The sequence below is a fragment of the Malus domestica genome, chromosome 03 (genome assembly GCF_042453785.1).
Source record: "Malus domestica chromosome 03, GDT2T_hap1".
Taxonomy (NCBI): Eukaryota; Viridiplantae; Streptophyta; class Magnoliopsida; order Rosales; family Rosaceae; genus Malus; species Malus domestica.
Window position 1 is genome coordinate 3,911,899 of NC_091663.1, and position 17,610 is coordinate 3,929,508.

General features: G+C 36.0%; 1 protein-coding gene across 45 annotated transcripts; it reads left to right on the top strand.

The window, feature by feature from the left end:
• The first annotated feature begins 3,048 nt into the window (after positions 1–3,048).
• On the top strand, positions 3,049–11,627 carry LOC103407692 (putative disease resistance protein RGA3). 45 transcript variants are annotated; one of them, XM_070818147.1, is made up of 14 exons: positions 3,049–3,460; positions 3,559–4,523; positions 5,374–8,251; positions 8,399–8,584; positions 8,700–8,769; positions 9,402–9,485; positions 9,689–9,800; positions 9,901–9,984; positions 10,112–10,233; positions 10,312–10,471; positions 10,628–10,739; positions 10,849–10,897; positions 10,977–11,052; positions 11,248–11,627. In XM_070818147.1, exons 1-4 carry the CDS (start codon positions 3,286–3,288, stop codon positions 8,434–8,436), a joined length of 4,056 nt encoding a protein of 1,351 aa, XP_070674248.1. In that variant the 5' UTR covers positions 3,049–3,285; the 3' UTR covers positions 8,437–8,584; positions 8,700–8,769; positions 9,402–9,485; positions 9,689–9,800; positions 9,901–9,984; positions 10,112–10,233; positions 10,312–10,471; positions 10,628–10,739; positions 10,849–10,897; positions 10,977–11,052; positions 11,248–11,627. The 45 variants fall into 45 exon arrangements, with proteins under 45 accessions (XP_070674248.1, XP_070674243.1, XP_070674257.1 ...); XM_070818142.1 differs by having other exon boundaries at positions 9,708–9,800; positions 10,112–10,247; positions 10,415–10,471; XM_070818156.1 differs by having other exon boundaries at positions 9,708–9,800; positions 9,905–9,984.
• Positions 11,628–17,610: the final 5,983 nt, after the last annotated feature.

Below are 17,610 nucleotides of genomic sequence, written 5' to 3' on the forward strand. Positions count from 1 at the left end.
TCAACAGGGACATGGGACTACTAGTAGGCAGGACTGCAGAGATTGGTCACTAGTGGAACGTTAAGGTCTGCCTAATGCGTCTTGCAACCTCCTCTCTCGGTTGTTGGCTAGGGTTCAGGTCCATTAATAGTCATGTCAAATGGAAAAAATAGTAATTGTCACATACTACTCAAAATTGTCAACTTCATGGTTTTTCTCAAACTATATATCTGACTTAGGCATCGAAAGCCCTTTGGTGGATACCCTCATCCTTTCTTCGCGTCTTCGTCAATCATCCTTTCTTCGCGTCTTCGTCAATCATCCTTTCTTCGCGTCTTCGTCAATCAGCCTAACGTTGTTTGGTAATTTGCAAGTGTGATTACGTCAGTCTAGCCTTGTTAAAAATTTGCATCCATGTTTAAGATTCAAACATAAAATTAATTGATAATATAAAAAGTAATTAAATTACTGAAAAGCATATATAATATCTATTTTTTAATGCAACATTATTTACGCACGAACTGTTAATTGTTTATTTTCTTATAGAAAATAAAATAAAATCCCTCTCTCCTAGAAAGCATAAGTAGACTTTTATGATCACTATACCTACTTGCATCTTTACCATAAAAAACAAGGAATGTGATATCTACACATTTATTTTTACTTTTTTCATATTTTTTTTGTTTTTGGCAGTCAGATCAGATAAATTGAAAAATATCAACAGACATAAATTAACAAGGAGTGTGTGAGAAATAAAAAGAGATGTGTGGATAGCACATCTAAAAAACAATAATAATACTTACTTGCATCCAGCTGTATGCATGACGTATGATTTTTGAAGAAAAAAAAAAATCCGAAGCCTCGTGACACACGTTGTTGGAATAATGCTGCCTTTAGTTCTTGTTGCTGGTTGAAAGGGACTGAACAGCTCCGAATCAGTGACGGAGAAGGAGCCACGTCTAAAGTAGATCTATACTCAATTAGCTTTTTATCTGATAGGAATCTACCCTCAATTATTGGATGCACCACCTTATTCACGTTATAAAAAGTTAAACCTACAGACATTGTTGTCCGTAATATCGGGAAAGGAAAATTTTATTGAAACTCATGTAATTTTTTTTTATATTTAATTTTAAATTTTAAATATTAAAATTTTATTTTATTTTATTGTATAATTATTATTAAATATAAAATAAAATTTAAATTTATCAATAAACCCAAGAGAAGGATGAAGATTGAAATTCATTCCCTTGTAAGTTTTCGATTCGTCTTCTTCTTTTGCGTTTGAAAAAGAAAAAATCTCGCTGCTTGAACTTCGAAGGAATCGTTCAGGTTGCCTGAGAAGGGCAATGGCCTCCTCCTCCTCCTCCTCCCACGTGAACTGGATTCTGGGTTTCTTTTTCTTGGCTTGTACTTTAGTGGTGTTTCAGATAAGTTTCAATCTCTTGGAAATGGTGGGTCTCGTCGGCGAATTGGATTTAAGAATTAATTTGTTCAATCAAAGAACCGAAGGTCAAATTTATTTCTTATAATTTATACCAGCATAACTGAACTTTAGTAGAAAATAATTCTGGGCAGATCTACAAATTTACAGATTTGTTTCTTATAATTTCTTCTTGTTTGGGGCTGTCGCTACTGCTCCCAGGAACAAGACCCTGCATCTCATTCTGCAAGAACCTCAGCCTGCCATTCATATCATCCACAACCCCATTTTCTCTCCATCTTCTTAGTCTTCTTCTTCGATTTCAATCTTGCATCTGTTGAAGCGGCAGCTTCCGACTTAAACACTCAATGTGTCTAATTGAGTTTATAAGGGTATATTGGTATTAAATTTAAATTTAAAGAGATATTAATAATTTAATTAAAAATCAAATAGATGTAAAGAGTAATTTGGATGTATAAATAGGTTAAATGAGTTTTTAAATAAAATTTTCTTATCGGAAAAGGATTCTCGGCCTATCATTTTTTCAGAAATTCTAAATGTTTCGCGATTATGATTGTAAATTATATATTGTACGGTAAAAAATTATTTTAAAATTTAAAATTTAAAATTAAATATAAATATTACCTAATTAAAATTGATGATAACGATTATAATCATAAAATCTCTTTCATTCCTAAGAAAAAGGTATCTTCCTTCATTGCACTTCTATTGTATCGAAAAGTAGTGATAAACTAAAAACTCTGATTTAGACATCGACAGTTCTTTTGGTGAATACCCTTGCCTTTTTTTTGGGTCTTCGTCAATTAAATTAATGTTTTTTTTGATATTTTGCAAGTGGGATTATGTCAATCCAGCCTTATTAGAAATTTACATTCACACTTAATACTTAAGATTTCAGTATAAAATTAATTAGTAATATAAAAAATAATCAAATTACTTTAAACACATGTAACATTTTTTTTAATGTGAAATTAACACTCAACATTATTCACGTACGAACAGTTAATTAAAAATCTCCACCCCCTAGAAAGCAGAAAAGTAAACTTTTATGATCACTCTGCTTTTACTTGCATCCAGCTGTATGCATGATGTATGATTTTCGTAAAAAATCCGAAGCCTCGTGATTAGACCTGTAAACGGATCGGGTTTATTGGATTTGGATCGGGTTAAACTCGACCCGTTAACTTAACGGGTCACCCGAACCCGATCCGTTAAGCTAACGGGTCATCCGAATCTGACCCGTTAAGCTAACGGGTCACCTGTTTCACCCGTTAACAATTATTATTATTATTATTATTTTTTCATAAAGTTTATTTTTTGTTCTTAAGACTTTACTAAAATTACTAAAATATTCTTAACTAACTGATGTTAATGGGTGTTAACGGGTCCTAACGGGTCTAACGGGTTGACCCAAAGTGATCCGTTATTTAACGGGTTGTTAACAAGTCCACCCGTTAGCGACCCGACCCGTTAAGCATCCAACAAATACAAATATTAACGAATTAAATCAGATCGAATTAACGGGTTGGGTCCAAAATGACAGGCCTACTCGTGGCACACGTTGTTGGAATAATTTTGCCTTTAGTTCTTGTTGCTGGTTGAAAAGGACGGAACAGCTCCGAAACAGCTCCGAATCAGTGAAGGAGAAGGAGCCACGTCTAAAGTAAATCTATCATCAATTAGCTTTTCATCTGATATGAATCTACCCCTGAATTATTGGATGCACCACCTTTTTCACGTTATGAAAAGTTAAACCTTACGACATTATTGTCCATCATATCTTCCTCCATTGCACTTTGTATTGTATTGAAGAAGAGAGAAACTAAAAACTCTGATTAGCTGAGTTGCAGGGAATTGAAGGAATGGCGGCTGAAGCTGTGCTTACTTTTGCTGCGGAGGGAATACTGAACAAGGTGCTTTCGCTTCCTGCTCAAGAATTCGGTCTTGCATGGGGTTTCAAAGCTGAACTCAGAAAGCTTCGAAAGTCATTCACCGACATTGAATGTTTCTTGGTTGATGTTGCCAACCAACCACAAGGTAGCATATATTTCTGACTTCTCTTGTAATCTCACACATACATGCTACAATTTAATTACCAATCTCAAGTACTGTTCTACTTTTTCATTGTCTAACAGAAAAGAGCAAGTCAATGGAGGAATGGGTGAAGAACCTCAAAGACGTAGCTGAGGATGCTGAGGATGTCTTGGATGAATTCGAGTACGAAGTTGCTCGGCGTAAAGTCGAAATCCAAAACCATATGAAGAAAAAGGTTCTGAACTTCTTTTCACTCTCCAATCCACTTGCATTTCGTCTTCAAATGGCGCATAAAATGCAGAAGATCAATGCATCCTTGGTGAAACTCAAGAGTGAAGCACCTCTTCTTGGACTAGTTTCCAAGAATAAAGGTGCAACCCCCCAGGGGATCAGATGGGATAGACAAACCGACTCACGTATTGGCAGAGATGAAATAACTGTTGGAAGGGGAGAGGTTGTGACAAAAATAGTTACAACCTTGACCGACTCCAAGTACAATCAAGGAAATCCTGCGGTTATGGCCATCGTGGGAATGGGTGGCCTCGGAAAGACAACATTGGCCAAGTCCGTTTATAATGAGGCTTTGATACACAAGCATTTCGAAACAGGAATATGGGTTTGTGTATCGGACACTTTCGATGTTGATTTAATTCTACTCAAGATGTTAGAACAACTTAATCCGGAAAAGGTCCCTTCTTCTAAAGATAACCGGGAAGCTCTGCTTAAGTTCCTTAATGAAGTGTTGAAAGATAAAAGATACTTACTCGTACTTGATGACGTTTGGAACGAAGATTCCGGAAAATGGGAGAATTTGATGGAATGTTTGTCAAAGCTTTATTCTGCTGCAGGATCTAAAATTGTTGTCACTACTCGCAGTGGAAATGTTGCATCAATCTCAGAAAAATTACTTCCACGACATGATCTGGAACACCTTTCAGTGGATGAATGTTGGTCCATCATAAAAGATGGAGCTTTCCTCAATAGCAGTGATCATATAACTCTTGAATTCCGAACAGTTGGAATGGAGATTGCTAAAAATTGTGGTGGTGTTCCATTAATGGCAAAGGTGCGTACTATTATCATGTCCAATAACATGAAATTGGCACTTAGTTTTTACATGTTTTCATTTATGAATTAGGATAATATTTGCATTCAACTCATGGGGTTCACCCACTTATAAATTAGGACAAGGCCTTGTCAAAAATATATTTTAACCGTACAAATTACATTATCTAAACCATTCATTTGCGTAATCATCATTTAAAGATCATCGTTACAAAATTTCGTTTCAAATCATAGATATTACCTATCTGATATCATGGATATTTTATTTGATACGAAAATCGTCAATTTGTTCAATACATATGAATGACTAAAATGTCTTCAATTTGACTGATATTTAGTAGCAAACAAACTGGTCCAATATCGTCGAATTTTAGTTATATAATTTGCGGATGATGAATTGAGTTCAAATTTTGAAAGTACAATTGACGTAGCTTGGTTTTCTGTAGGGTGTAACAACTTCACCAAAATTAATAATTGCATAGCATGTACACATTACTTATAAGTTATACATTAGATGGTATATAAAAATGTGATATTCCTAACATTTTCTTTTTCAAAAACCAGGATTAGCAACTTATAGATTTGAACAAGACAGAAACTCGATAAAATTAATTCGTTACACCAACAAATCATAGAAAAAAAACGTGTTTTTAACTACTTAATGCGTATTTTGGAAATTTTGTCAAACACCAAAAATAATGGAAGCTAATATCATTTTGCACATGGCTTAGATTTTGTTTTTTGGGCAAGCAGATTCAAAATTGAGTAAGACAAAACTTCTTATTTAATATGAGTCCCTATTTTCTACATTGTTTTAGGACCCTTTGAAACTCACTCATCCAATCTAACAGGTTTTGGGAGGCATTTTGCACACTAAAAAAAGTATTGAAGAATGGTTATTGTTTAAAAACAATATAATATGGCACAACCTATCAAAGGAAGAAGATAGAATTATGCGAGTGTTGAAGTTGAGTTTTGACAATTTAGAATCACCATCGTTGAAGCAATGTTTTTCATACTGCTCAATGTTTGAAAAAGATTTTGAAATTCAAAGAGAGGACTTGATTCAACTTTGGATGGCTCAAGGACTACTCCATTCTTCGCCTGGCGAAAGTAAAGATATGGAAGACATTGGCAATGAATATTTTGACATTCTATTGCAGAGTTCCTTATTTCAAGATGCTGGAATGGGTCATACTGGCATTGTTAGAGAATGCAAGATGCACGATCTTGTGCACGATATGGCGGAACTTGTATCCAAATCAAAAAGCTTGACGGGAGACTTACATGGCATAGATAATACAAATGAGATTCGACATGTTGCTTGGGTTTCTACTTCTGTGCTGGATAAACTTCCAGAAAGAAGTGCTAGGAAATTGCGGTCGCTGTTTTTCGACGATGGTGAAGTTCCTAGTAACATTTTGGCACGGTTCAAAGCTTTACGTGTCTTAAATTTAAATAATGCTAATATTGAAGAATTTCCAGTTTCAGTTGGAAGGCTGAAACACTTGAGGTTTCTGGACATTTCTGAAACAAGATTCAAATCATTCCCCAAGTCTATAGGCAAGCTCTATAACCTTCAGACGTTAAGAGCAACGAATTGTGCTCTTAAAGAGTTTCCAAAAGAACTGCAAAACTTGACCAACCTGAGACATATTTATTTTGATGAGAGTACAAAATTCCCCCAGGGTATAAGTCGGCTAACATGCCTTCGAACATTACCTTACTTTTCAGTGGGTAATGAAATTGGTCGGCAAATTGAAGAGTTGGCTGGCTTGAAACAATTGAAAGGTAAATTAATTATTCGTAATTTGGAGCACGTAAAGAATGGAGAAGAAGCAAAGAAAGCTAAGTTACATGATAAGAGGGAAGTATGCCATTTAAGCTTCAAATGGACAAAAGATAGGTCAATAACCAACAACAATGAAGCGGGGGATGTACTGGAAGGCCTTCGACCGCATCCTGGGTTGGAGAGCTTATGTATTGAAAACTTCATGGGAGATAGGTTTCCATCGTGGATGATACTGCTCAACAACTTGAAGAAGATTCAATTACTTGGATGCGACAAATGTGAAGGAGTCCCACCGCTCGGTCATCTACCCAAACTTACGGAGCTTGAGATTAAGGGAATGGATAACTTGAAATGTGTTGGAGCTGAGTTCTACGGTTATGATCTTGACCACAATGTAGCCCAGACTAGTAAGGAGAAAATTACTCTATTTCCTGTACTAAAAGTATTACATATTGTGATGTGCAACAATCTAATTGAATGGATGGAAGCGCCAATGATGTCAACACAAAAAGTTGTGGTTTTTCCTTGCCTCGAGGAGTTGGATATCAAAGATTGTTCCAAATTGAGAAATGTTCCGAGTCATTTTCCATCTCTTCAAAAGTTGGTGATAAAATCTAGGGATAGTGGAACGGCAATAGAAGAAATAAGCAGTGAATTAACAACTCTTGTTTCCCTCGAAATAGAAGGTATTAAGGAGCTTACCTGTTTGCCACAAGGAATTTTGAAGAACAATAATAATCTCTCATCTTTGACGATAAGGGGATGCGATGATTTAACTTGTATTGCCCCCGATGTATTTGGATCTTGCGGCTCTCTTAAGAGATTGTCTATTTGGCTGTGTGAAAAGTTGAGGCATTTGCCGGATGGGCTAGACACACTCCCCCTCCTTGAAGACCTGTATATTGAGGGATGTGGTAGTTTAGAGTTAATTCCAATTACACAGGGCATGACATCTCTTCGGGAATTACATATTAGTGGTTATAAACTATCGTTAGGCCTACCGAGTGGGATACGGTACTGCCCCTCTCTCCAGGGATTGTATTTACAAGGTTGCGGTGGTGTAACATCGTTTTCATTTTACACCCTTGCATCTCTTCGTCAGTTGAGAATTTGGTATTGTGAGGGACTATCAGGCCCACTTATTGTATGGGCCTCTCTCATGGTGTTGAATATAAAAGGTTGCCCTAATCTGACATCAATTGAAATCAAAGGCGGCGTGTCCTCTCTTCAGACGGTGATGATCTTTAGTTGCAAAGAATTATCAAGTTTACCTGCTCTTCCTTCCTCTCTTAAGGAATTGACGATAAGTGAATGCCCAAAGGTAGCATGGTTTGGTGTCCAAAGTAACAGCATTAGTCTACAATCTTTTTCAGATTTGCCCACCTTCACCTCCCTTCGAGGACTGAAAATTTTCAAATGTGAAGGATTGGAAAGTTGGGTGAGCAGGCTGCAGTTTCCACTCTCTCTTGAGTGGCTGGCAATAGAGGATTTCCCTAATTCCGAGATTCTTCCAAGTTTAGACAACCTCACTTCTCTCCGTTATTTGAGCATTAGAAATTGGCGAAAGCTAAAAGATCTGCCGACGGGGTCACAACGGCTCCCGCGCTTGGAGGAATTGCGCATCGGTGGGTTTTGGGAGGAGCTCGATTCTCTGCCTCAACAAATACAACACCTCACTTCTCTAACTTCATTGAGTGTATATGAATTTGACGGAGTGGAGACTTTGCCAGAATGGTTGGGTAGCCTTACATCCCTTAGAGTGCTGAGCATTGAAGATTGCAAGAATCTGACCAACTTACCTAGTGTCCAAGCTATGCAACGCCTCACCAAATTACATTCCCTGTTTATCGAGGGATGTCATCCCCTTTTAAAGCAAAGATGCAGCAAGGACAGCGGCACAGATTGGCCCAAGATTTCTCACATTCCAGTTATCAGAAGTAAGTTCTAAAATTCTAGAAATGAATTTACAGAGTTCATGTTACATGCTTATCTCTTTTCTTCTTTTATTTGTCTCAACTACTGCATACAAATTTAAACTAGCATAACAAAAGTTATTTATTCTTCTCCCTCTTCTTTTAAATCAGTTGACAGTTATATCATACAACGGTTGAATCGAAGGTAGGCAGCACCTTACCAAACTACAGCAAATGCGTATTGGAAAAACCAAATTTCATGGTATGCAAGGCCACACGATTATTTGTATTCCAACCCACAAGATCATGTTCAAACAACTCCAAATGGCTCCAACTTTCGCATTGAAATTAAGTCGTGTAAGCTTTTCAAAGTTTCAAACCCACACCTCCTATTTTCTTCTAATTGATCAACGTACTGTACTGTTCACTTCTGACTTACTATATATATATATATATGTTGTGTGTTTTCCAGTGGCGTCTATATTTCTTTTGGCCTGCAGTGGCGTTTTTCAGGATGCTCAATGGGTGCAAACTGAGTTAAGGTATTGATGCACAAGATATTAATTTTCTCGCTCAACCTTCATTTCTCATGACGTTGTTGTTCAGAAAAACCTTTTCAAGCTAGCATGCACTTCATGAATTGGCTTACAACGTTGTTGTTGAGAAATACATTGAAATCGAAGCGGATTTGGTTGTTCAACCATCAGTCGATCACTTTGTGTTACACATGCCAGATTAGTTCTCATTCTGATTCACATTGTTTTCTTCTGGCCAGATTATTGTTTTAAAATGATCGGCAAATATCTTTTTATCCTGTCACAATGGTAGTTGTAGATTTAACACATTTGTTGCTTCAATCTCTTGCTGTTTTCTTATTCCATTGGTTCCTGCACAATGAGGAAATTTGTTTGTTTAGATTATCCCAAAGACCTGTTTTCAGAATAACGATGTTGATATAATATATTGAACTGTTGTAATTCCTTTCTTATGAAGATTTAGGACTGAGTTTTGAGGCTCCTTGTAATATCTGAATTGTATGCGTATTGATTTGAATACTATTGATTTTGTGTCTGTAGTTGATATCGCTCTAGTAACTTAATGAACTGTTGAGTACCCATATTATTGCTGAAATTACTGAGAGTGATATTATTGTTGATTTTTGTGTCTTTCCTAGCAGAACATTCAAGATCTTGGGACTTTTTGGGACTCAGCGAGAAAGTTAATTGAAATGCAATCATCGAGTGTGAGATTATTGTTGGTATGGTCGAATGAGATTTTCATCCCTATGAAAATTGTAGCAATTTCCTTATCCCTTTGATTCTTGCATAATGAGGAAAGTGGGCAAATGTTATTCCAAGACTTTTTATCTGCTAAAACCATATTCATATAATATGCAAAAAAGTTATTATTCTTATGAAGATTTTGGACGGACTTTTATGATTACTAGTAATTTTTTAACAGATACTAAAATTGTATGCAGAGGGATTTGAATTCAGTTGACTTTTGTCTCTGTCACTGATAATCCTCGAATAACTTGATGAGCAGAGTGTACCTGCACCATTGCAGAAATTAGGTAAATGAATCTTCAGTTACAAGCTTTTTACTATCAGTTGAAAAGTTGAAATCTGTTATTCATGTTTTTCTTATGTTGTTTTGGTGTTATCTTTGTACAGGCAGAATTGGGATTCGTATCAAAACTCATGCATGGATCAATATCATTTTTCAACCTCAATCATGTTTCCTTAACATCAAATCTGGTAATCTTTTAGCTTGTCGATTACAACTGGACCAATATTCTCTGTTTGATACTCGTCGCCAAATCAAAATGCATCCTTATGAGTTTGCACAGAGATTTAAATTCAGTTGATTTTTTGTGTTGTGTAGATTCTTAGAAGCTTGGGCTTCCTAGCGTCCTTTGTGCCCAGCATTGTTGTGAAAGGAGAGTGCAAGGAGCAGCCAACTGTTGAATAGAGGGCTAGCTTGAGATTTGAAACTGAAAAACGATTGTACTACCCTAATCGTAACTCTCTCTCTCTTCAGTTACTCTCCAAAAGACTCATGCTCATTTTGAAATGTAATTATAGTAAAAACCAGAGAAACTACTAAACATGGATGTAGCCCAGCTGGCATGTATGGAAGGTTCGTACAATGTCCTATGGACTTAGTACTGTCTTTAATGAATGACAGAAATTATGGATGCTTTATTGAGGATGAGAATCTGTAAAATCAGCTCCAGTACATAAGGTGTGCTTTTCTCCTTTTCTTTTACATTGAACAATCTAAGCACGCATGTTTTCCCTTCTTCAGGTTTTCTCCATTTCATATTCACCATGAACTTATTAGTGATTATGCCATTGATGATAACGGTGTTGTAAGAGTAATTTGTATTGCGAAACAAAGTTTGCTCAGTGCAGGTCCATATTGGTTACATTGGGTCACTCTTCATTATGGTGTTACTCATCATTGTCTCAACACCTTAATATTTTACTCAAGAGTTCTTCGGGCTGTGAAGGTAACACTATCTCCTTTGAGCCACTTTTTTTTACGCAATTATAAAGTATTAACATTTTTCTCTGAGAGTTAATCGTGTTTATAATAAACTGTGCAATGCATATATGAAGGAAGTAGTCTCTGTTATTTTAAGAAGAAAATTCAAGCTGCGAACAAGAAGTAACTTACTCCTACAAACATGTGCATTCTCTACCCCAACTGTCTAGGATAAAATATAACATCTTTCCTTTTTCTTCAGCTGTGGTGGAGGACATCGGCATGGGCCTTGCAGCAGCCGAAGTTGCTGGAATGAAGTGTATCGTAACCAAAAGCAGGTAACTTACTTTTACCATATGAACAAAGAGTGCTTCCATATTTCCCACCTTCTTGGTATCTCATATCATACTTCTAATTTGATAGAAAGTTCATGAGCATGCTTTGTGTGTAATCCTTGCTAGTCATGTATGTCGAATTTTAGGGCAATCAAATGAGAAACATTTTCACTTCATCTCTTAATACTCCAATTTCAGGTACACAGCTGAAGAAGACTTTCAAAATGCATATGCAAACTTTGACTTTTTTGGATATTCGCCGGAGGAGCGATTTTACTTGGGAACCTGCAGAAGCCTTTTGTCAAACCGTAGCAGTTTATGAATTTAATTCATTCATAGCCGGTCCTCCATCTACAAAATGTTGGTGAGGAGTCTCATGATCATGAAATTATTGAAGATGATTTCTTGAAGGTTGAAATTTCATGGCGTTTTGCTTAGAGTGGTTGTATATGATTTTACTTTTGATTGTCGGGGTTTACAGACGCTACTCCACCCATTGTATGTTTTTTCAAGTAATATAATTTGGGCGTGAGGGCCTAGCCCCCCAGCTTCGACTGGGTTCCAGCCCTCGTTAAATATATATATTTTTTAAATATATGTTTGTGTATTAAAAAATGCACGTTTTGAGCCTTCGCAGTATGCACTAAAAACCTTAGGACCGGCCCTGACAACACCTTGGCAGAGACTAGGCTTACTAGGGGCGGATGCCATGTAAGATTATTTACCTTTGTATTGCATCTAATACTCCTAAGTTGTCCGTGTAAGTTCTTGCAACAGATATAAAAGTGTGACCTTTAAATTGTCAAGAGGCCACAAAAGAAAGTAAACTCGTCCAAATGATGTATCTTAAAATAAATAAAATTCGTAAAAGAAAATAAAATAGTAAACCCGTTCAAATGTGAAGGAATGGGGCATTGTGACATTATTTTGTGTACAAACTAAATCTGAGATTTGTATATTTGTCCAACTACTGGACCGAAAGAAAAAGAAAAACAGAGGGCAAAGATGGGATCCGCTCAGCACGTTTGACATACAGTTCCGTATTTGCAATTTTGAAAAAAAGTTGATATTTCATTATAAATTAATTGACAATATGATGAGTTTTGAATTACGTATAAGCACATGCAATGTTCATTTTTTTTAACTGATGTGGAATTCATAATCTCAACACTTACCCATGGAACATGAAACCCATTAAACATATATATGTTAACCAAAACATCGAAGTACCAGTATTCTAAACCTATCATAAATGATATGTGTTATGACTTGCTACGTGACATTACATTTTAATTTAAAATACCCTGAAATAATATTCGGTTGTATACAAATTTTTCTCCACGATTGGAAATGGAGTCAAAGGGGTATATGCAAATGCAACCTTTTTTCTTTTGGAAATAATGACTCACTGTTATTTATTCATTCCTTATTTCCATGCTACAAATGCTCTCCTTACAAACATAAACAAAGCAAAAAGGTCCTACAATACCTAATTTATGGATCAGGTCCTTGATTACTATAAAGATGATGTGAAGTGCAAACAAAGAGTCTTGGTTTTTATTTAACTAGAAAGCCCCCTTCATGTGTCGGCCCTCACAAAGCAGAGAGTTTACAAGGGAATCAGACCAAAATGTCATTACAAACTTCAATTAGTAATACACCATTTCTCTTCGATTTCATGGTGCTTGCATATTTTCAAAGGAAAACTAATGAAAAGGGTTTGAAAACTTTGAATTTTAATAATAAGGACAAAATAAAGGGTAAAATAAATAGTACTAGGTTTGACTTTTTAATGTAAAAATGTGATTTTTCGTTAAAGTGAACAGTACCACGGGTTTTTCGTTAAAATTCTATATTTTCAATGAGGTCAGCCTACCACGTATGTAGGACACGTCGAGCACACTATTATCCTGATCTTTCATTTTAATGATATAAAATTATGCGTAAGTTTTTTTTAGAAGTAGTGTTGATTTGCATGACATACGGTCATACCATAATGATAGTAAACTTAATTTTGTGAAAGTTGAGATTATTTTGGCTCAATTTTTTTTTTATGCGACTTTAATACTATGTATCAGTCAATGCTACAAGTGGTTTAACCATAATTTTCACAATTGTTTAAATTTTTTATTTTCAATCTCTTCATTCTTGTATCATCGCTATGCTATGTAGTACTAAATTTCCAAATTTTTGCTTTGTATTTAGTTAAAGGGTAAATTACATTTAACCCCATCAGGTTTGCAGTCAATTTCAATTTCTTACAACATCTTTAAAACATTTTAATTTCATACATTTACTTATCATTTTATTTCAATTTCATACATCCGTTATAAAATCTATTAAGTAAACCGTTAAGTAATGACTTGGAAAATATGATATCCATATTTGTGCTGACGTGATTGCCAAATTTATGCTATGTGACAAAAAAATAAATTTTTATGCATTTTAAATATTATAATAATTTACCCTTTTTAAAAAAAAACAAAAAAAAAACAACCATCTTCTTACCCGAGCCCTTCCCTTCCCTGCAACCCAAACACCCCACTTCCCCCTCAACAACCCCCCCTCCCCCCACACCCCACCTCCTCTCCTCCACTCTCTTCACCTCCCCTCCCATCCAAACAAACGCCCAGATCTCCTCCTCCTCCACCACATTTCTCCGATTCAGATCCGACTTTCCCCGTTTCGGATCCGCCGAGATCCAATCCCAATTTCGGATCCCCAATGGAGAAGTCCTGCACTCTCCTGGTCCACTTTGACACAGGCACCCCCACCTCTTCATCACCATCATCTTGCTCCTGAACCGTGGATGCCGAAGAAGGTATACTCCCGTCCAAGGATGTCGGTTCTTAGCGGGGTCACTGACTGTCTGCAGATGGTTTAATGACATGCAACTGGAGAAACCCGATCACAACGTGCCTCGTCCATATCTTGTTTGTGATATTAGTTTGCTACCCAAAACTAATATTGCCCACAATTATCCTCTACCCCTTTGTGATTGGCATATGGAACTACTGGTTCAGGCCAAGGCACCCACCTCACATGGATGCTCGGCTTTCAAGGGCAGACTTTGCCCATCCGGATGAGTTGGACGAGGAATTTGACAGCTTCCCCACGAGTCGACCCTCGGACATTGTGAGTATGAGGTACGACAGGTTGCGTAGCGTGGCGGGCAGGGTGGGGTGGGGGTTGCAGGGAAGGGAAGGGAAGGGTTCGGGGAAGAAGATGGTTTTTTTTTTTTTTTTTTTTTTTATGGGCTAAATTATTATAATATTTAAAATACATAAAAAATTATTTTTTTGTTACGTAACACAAATTTGACAGCCAAGTCAACATAAATATAAATTTTATATTTGCAACGTCATCACTTAACGATTTATTTAACAGATTTTCTAATAAATGTATAAAAATAAAATAAAATGATAAGTAACTGACTAAATGTATGAAATTTAAATATTTTAAAGATATTAGAAGAAATTGAAATCGATTCTAAGGGTAATTTACCCTTTTTAAAATGTTTTAGTTGAGTACTTGCCTTGTAAAGGTGGATATTCTGTATCAAATGTTGGGGCCACATGCTGGCATCTGGCACAGCTCACTCATTAGTTAGCAAGCTCTCTGTCAGTCATGGGCCTTCTGGGACACATGGTATTGGCATTGCAAAGCAATTGCCTGCCAGTGTGTGGCATCTTTGAGATCTGAGCTTGTACATTGATTGCATGCATTCAGCTCTCTCCGCTCCCTCTCTGCCTCTCCATCAACACTTCCATGCTCCATTGTGAGCACTTACCTTGCTTGGATAGAGAAAGTCATGAATCACAATGATACATCGTTGTTCAAGTATAGTTGATTTGAAACTTGAATTGATACTTAATTTTTTTTTTAAGTGTTAGTAAACATTTGAAAATTCAAGAATTAAAATGATATTAATTTATTTAATACTCATTATGTCACATCCTAGCTCGGGCCTTCATCATATTCCGGGCTCGACTCTACTGTAGCACGATATTGTCCGCTTTTGGCCCCGACCACGCCCTCATGGTTTTGTTTCTAGAAACTCACACGAGAACTTCCCAGTGGGTCACCCATCATGGGATTGCTCTCACGTGAACTCGCTTAATTTCGAAGTTCCGATGGAAACCAAAGCCAATGAATTCCCAAAAGATCTCGTGCTAGGTAGAGATGAGAATATACATAGGGCTTACAGGATTCACTCCCCTGGGCGATGTGGGATGTCACAATACACCCCCCTTAGGGGCCCGACGTCCTCGTCGGCACACACCAGTCAGGGATTGGCTATGATATCAAATTGTCACATCCCAGCCCGGGCCCCCACCATATCCTAGGCTCGACTTCATCGTAACACGATATTGTCCGCTTTGGGCTCCAACCAAGGAAGAAAATATCGGTAATATCGGAAATATCAATAGTCCGAAAACACGGAAATATCGATGGAAATATCGGGATAATATCGATATCGATAAAAATTACATGGAAACCACGGAAATTGTAAGAAAAACTTGGAAATTTTTATTGAAACTTTGCAGGATGTTTATTTAGTCAATTATCTATTAGTTTATCACAAAAAATTGGAAGGAAATGCATTGCATGATGAATTTAATTGATTTAAGTTGATTATATAGCGAGCTGGCAAACATTGTGAATGTAGAAAATATGTAGTAATTAATAAAAGAAGTTTAAACACACCATAATCATTTATATATAATGAATTAGTACAATATTTTACACTTTATACATTGCATGGTAAGATACATGAGTGACTTAGTACCACATAGAGTTCCTATGAGGTTCAAAATTTTCACTATCTTCATCATCTCTATTTGTAGAGTAAGTGTATTGTGAAGAGTAGTCATCAACCATGGCAATGGTTTTCAAGAACCAAAACCCAAAAGTCAATAGGAAACCGAATACTTCGGTATTTTTCGGGATTACCAAACAAATGGGATTTGGAAACCAATCCCATATCGAAAATTTCGGTATTTTTTTCCAGCCCTACCATGTAAGTGACCAAATAAAAAATAGAAAAATTAAAAACCAAATGCCATTGACTAAGTAATTAATTGACACAATTTAAAATATAATACCACAAAAAATTTGGAATATGTGCAAATTTATTTCTTGTAAAAAGAATTCAAAAAAAAAACCATATATATAAATATAGTAGCATATTATCACAACAACACAAGTGATATGGTGGTTAAGGCGTTAAGAGTCAAATGGGAGGGGGTTCGAATCCCTTTAGTCTCAAAATCGAGACTTTTCAGAAATTTTTAAGAATTTTTGAATGTCATATCGTAATATTATCGATAATATCGCGATATTTTGATGAAAACTAATTGGATACTCATTAAAATATTGGTAACTCAAAAAAACGAAAATATCGGCGATATTTCGCCGATATTTTCGATATTTAAATCCTTGGCTCCAACCACGCATTCACGGTTTTGTTTCTAGGAAGTGGGTCACCCATCATGGGATTGCTCTCGCGCGAACTCGCTTAACTTCGGAGTTCTGATGGAACCTGAAGCCAGTGAATTCCCAAAATGTCTCATGCTAGGTACAGATGAGAATATACATATGGCTTACAGGATTCACTCTCTTAGACGATATGGTATGTCGCATATTAATAGTAAGTCAACATGTCTTAAAGTAAAAGACAAATTTACTAGAAGTCATGAATCAGGATGATACATTATTGTTTTTGTATAGGTGATCTCAAACCCGAACTGAATTTAATGGATGTACCCTACCTAATTTTTTTATTATTTGAGTATCAGCAAACACGACAAGTTAGAAATTAGAATGGTACCAATTTCTTAATAATCATTCCTAAGTTGAAAGCTTCAAGACATATAACAAAATACTAACATTAATTGTACATGATTAATTTGCTGCTAGATCATGATTAAGATGGGTTGTCTGCCAAGCTGGGAGAATGAGAGACTAAATACAAGTGGACAATTTAGAACAAAGTTTAATCTTATGACCAATATTAAACTAAAATTCATGTGCTTTTTTGTCTATTCCATTGTGCTTTTAGTACATTATAAAACACCTTTGAATATTCCATGTAACACCAACTTTGACAAACATAATAAATACAAAACAAATTGGGGGTAAGAGAGAAGAAAATTTTCAGTGTAGCCGGAACACAAATAAAACACTACATGTCATTATCTAAATAGAGGAAAGTTTTATTTTTCAAGTGTCTCTTTACTTATATAATGATATAGTGTACTACCCTTTATTCCATTTACATTGAAAAATCCTTGATAAGGAAAAATTTTATGCAGCTTTTTAAAATGAAATGATTCCTGGAGATGCCCAAACTCCAACTTCATGTTGATATGTTGTTTTCCCTCTATATTCTCTAATGAATTAGGTTGATAATTTTAGAAGACTGATACCGAAAATTCTTCTTTCACACCCAAACCACATGCATAAATGTTTACCTGTTAGGATATAAATTTTGTATGTATTTCACTCATCACGTGTTATTTCAGCTTTAATATGTTAAAGTCAATTGAGGAGTGATATAAA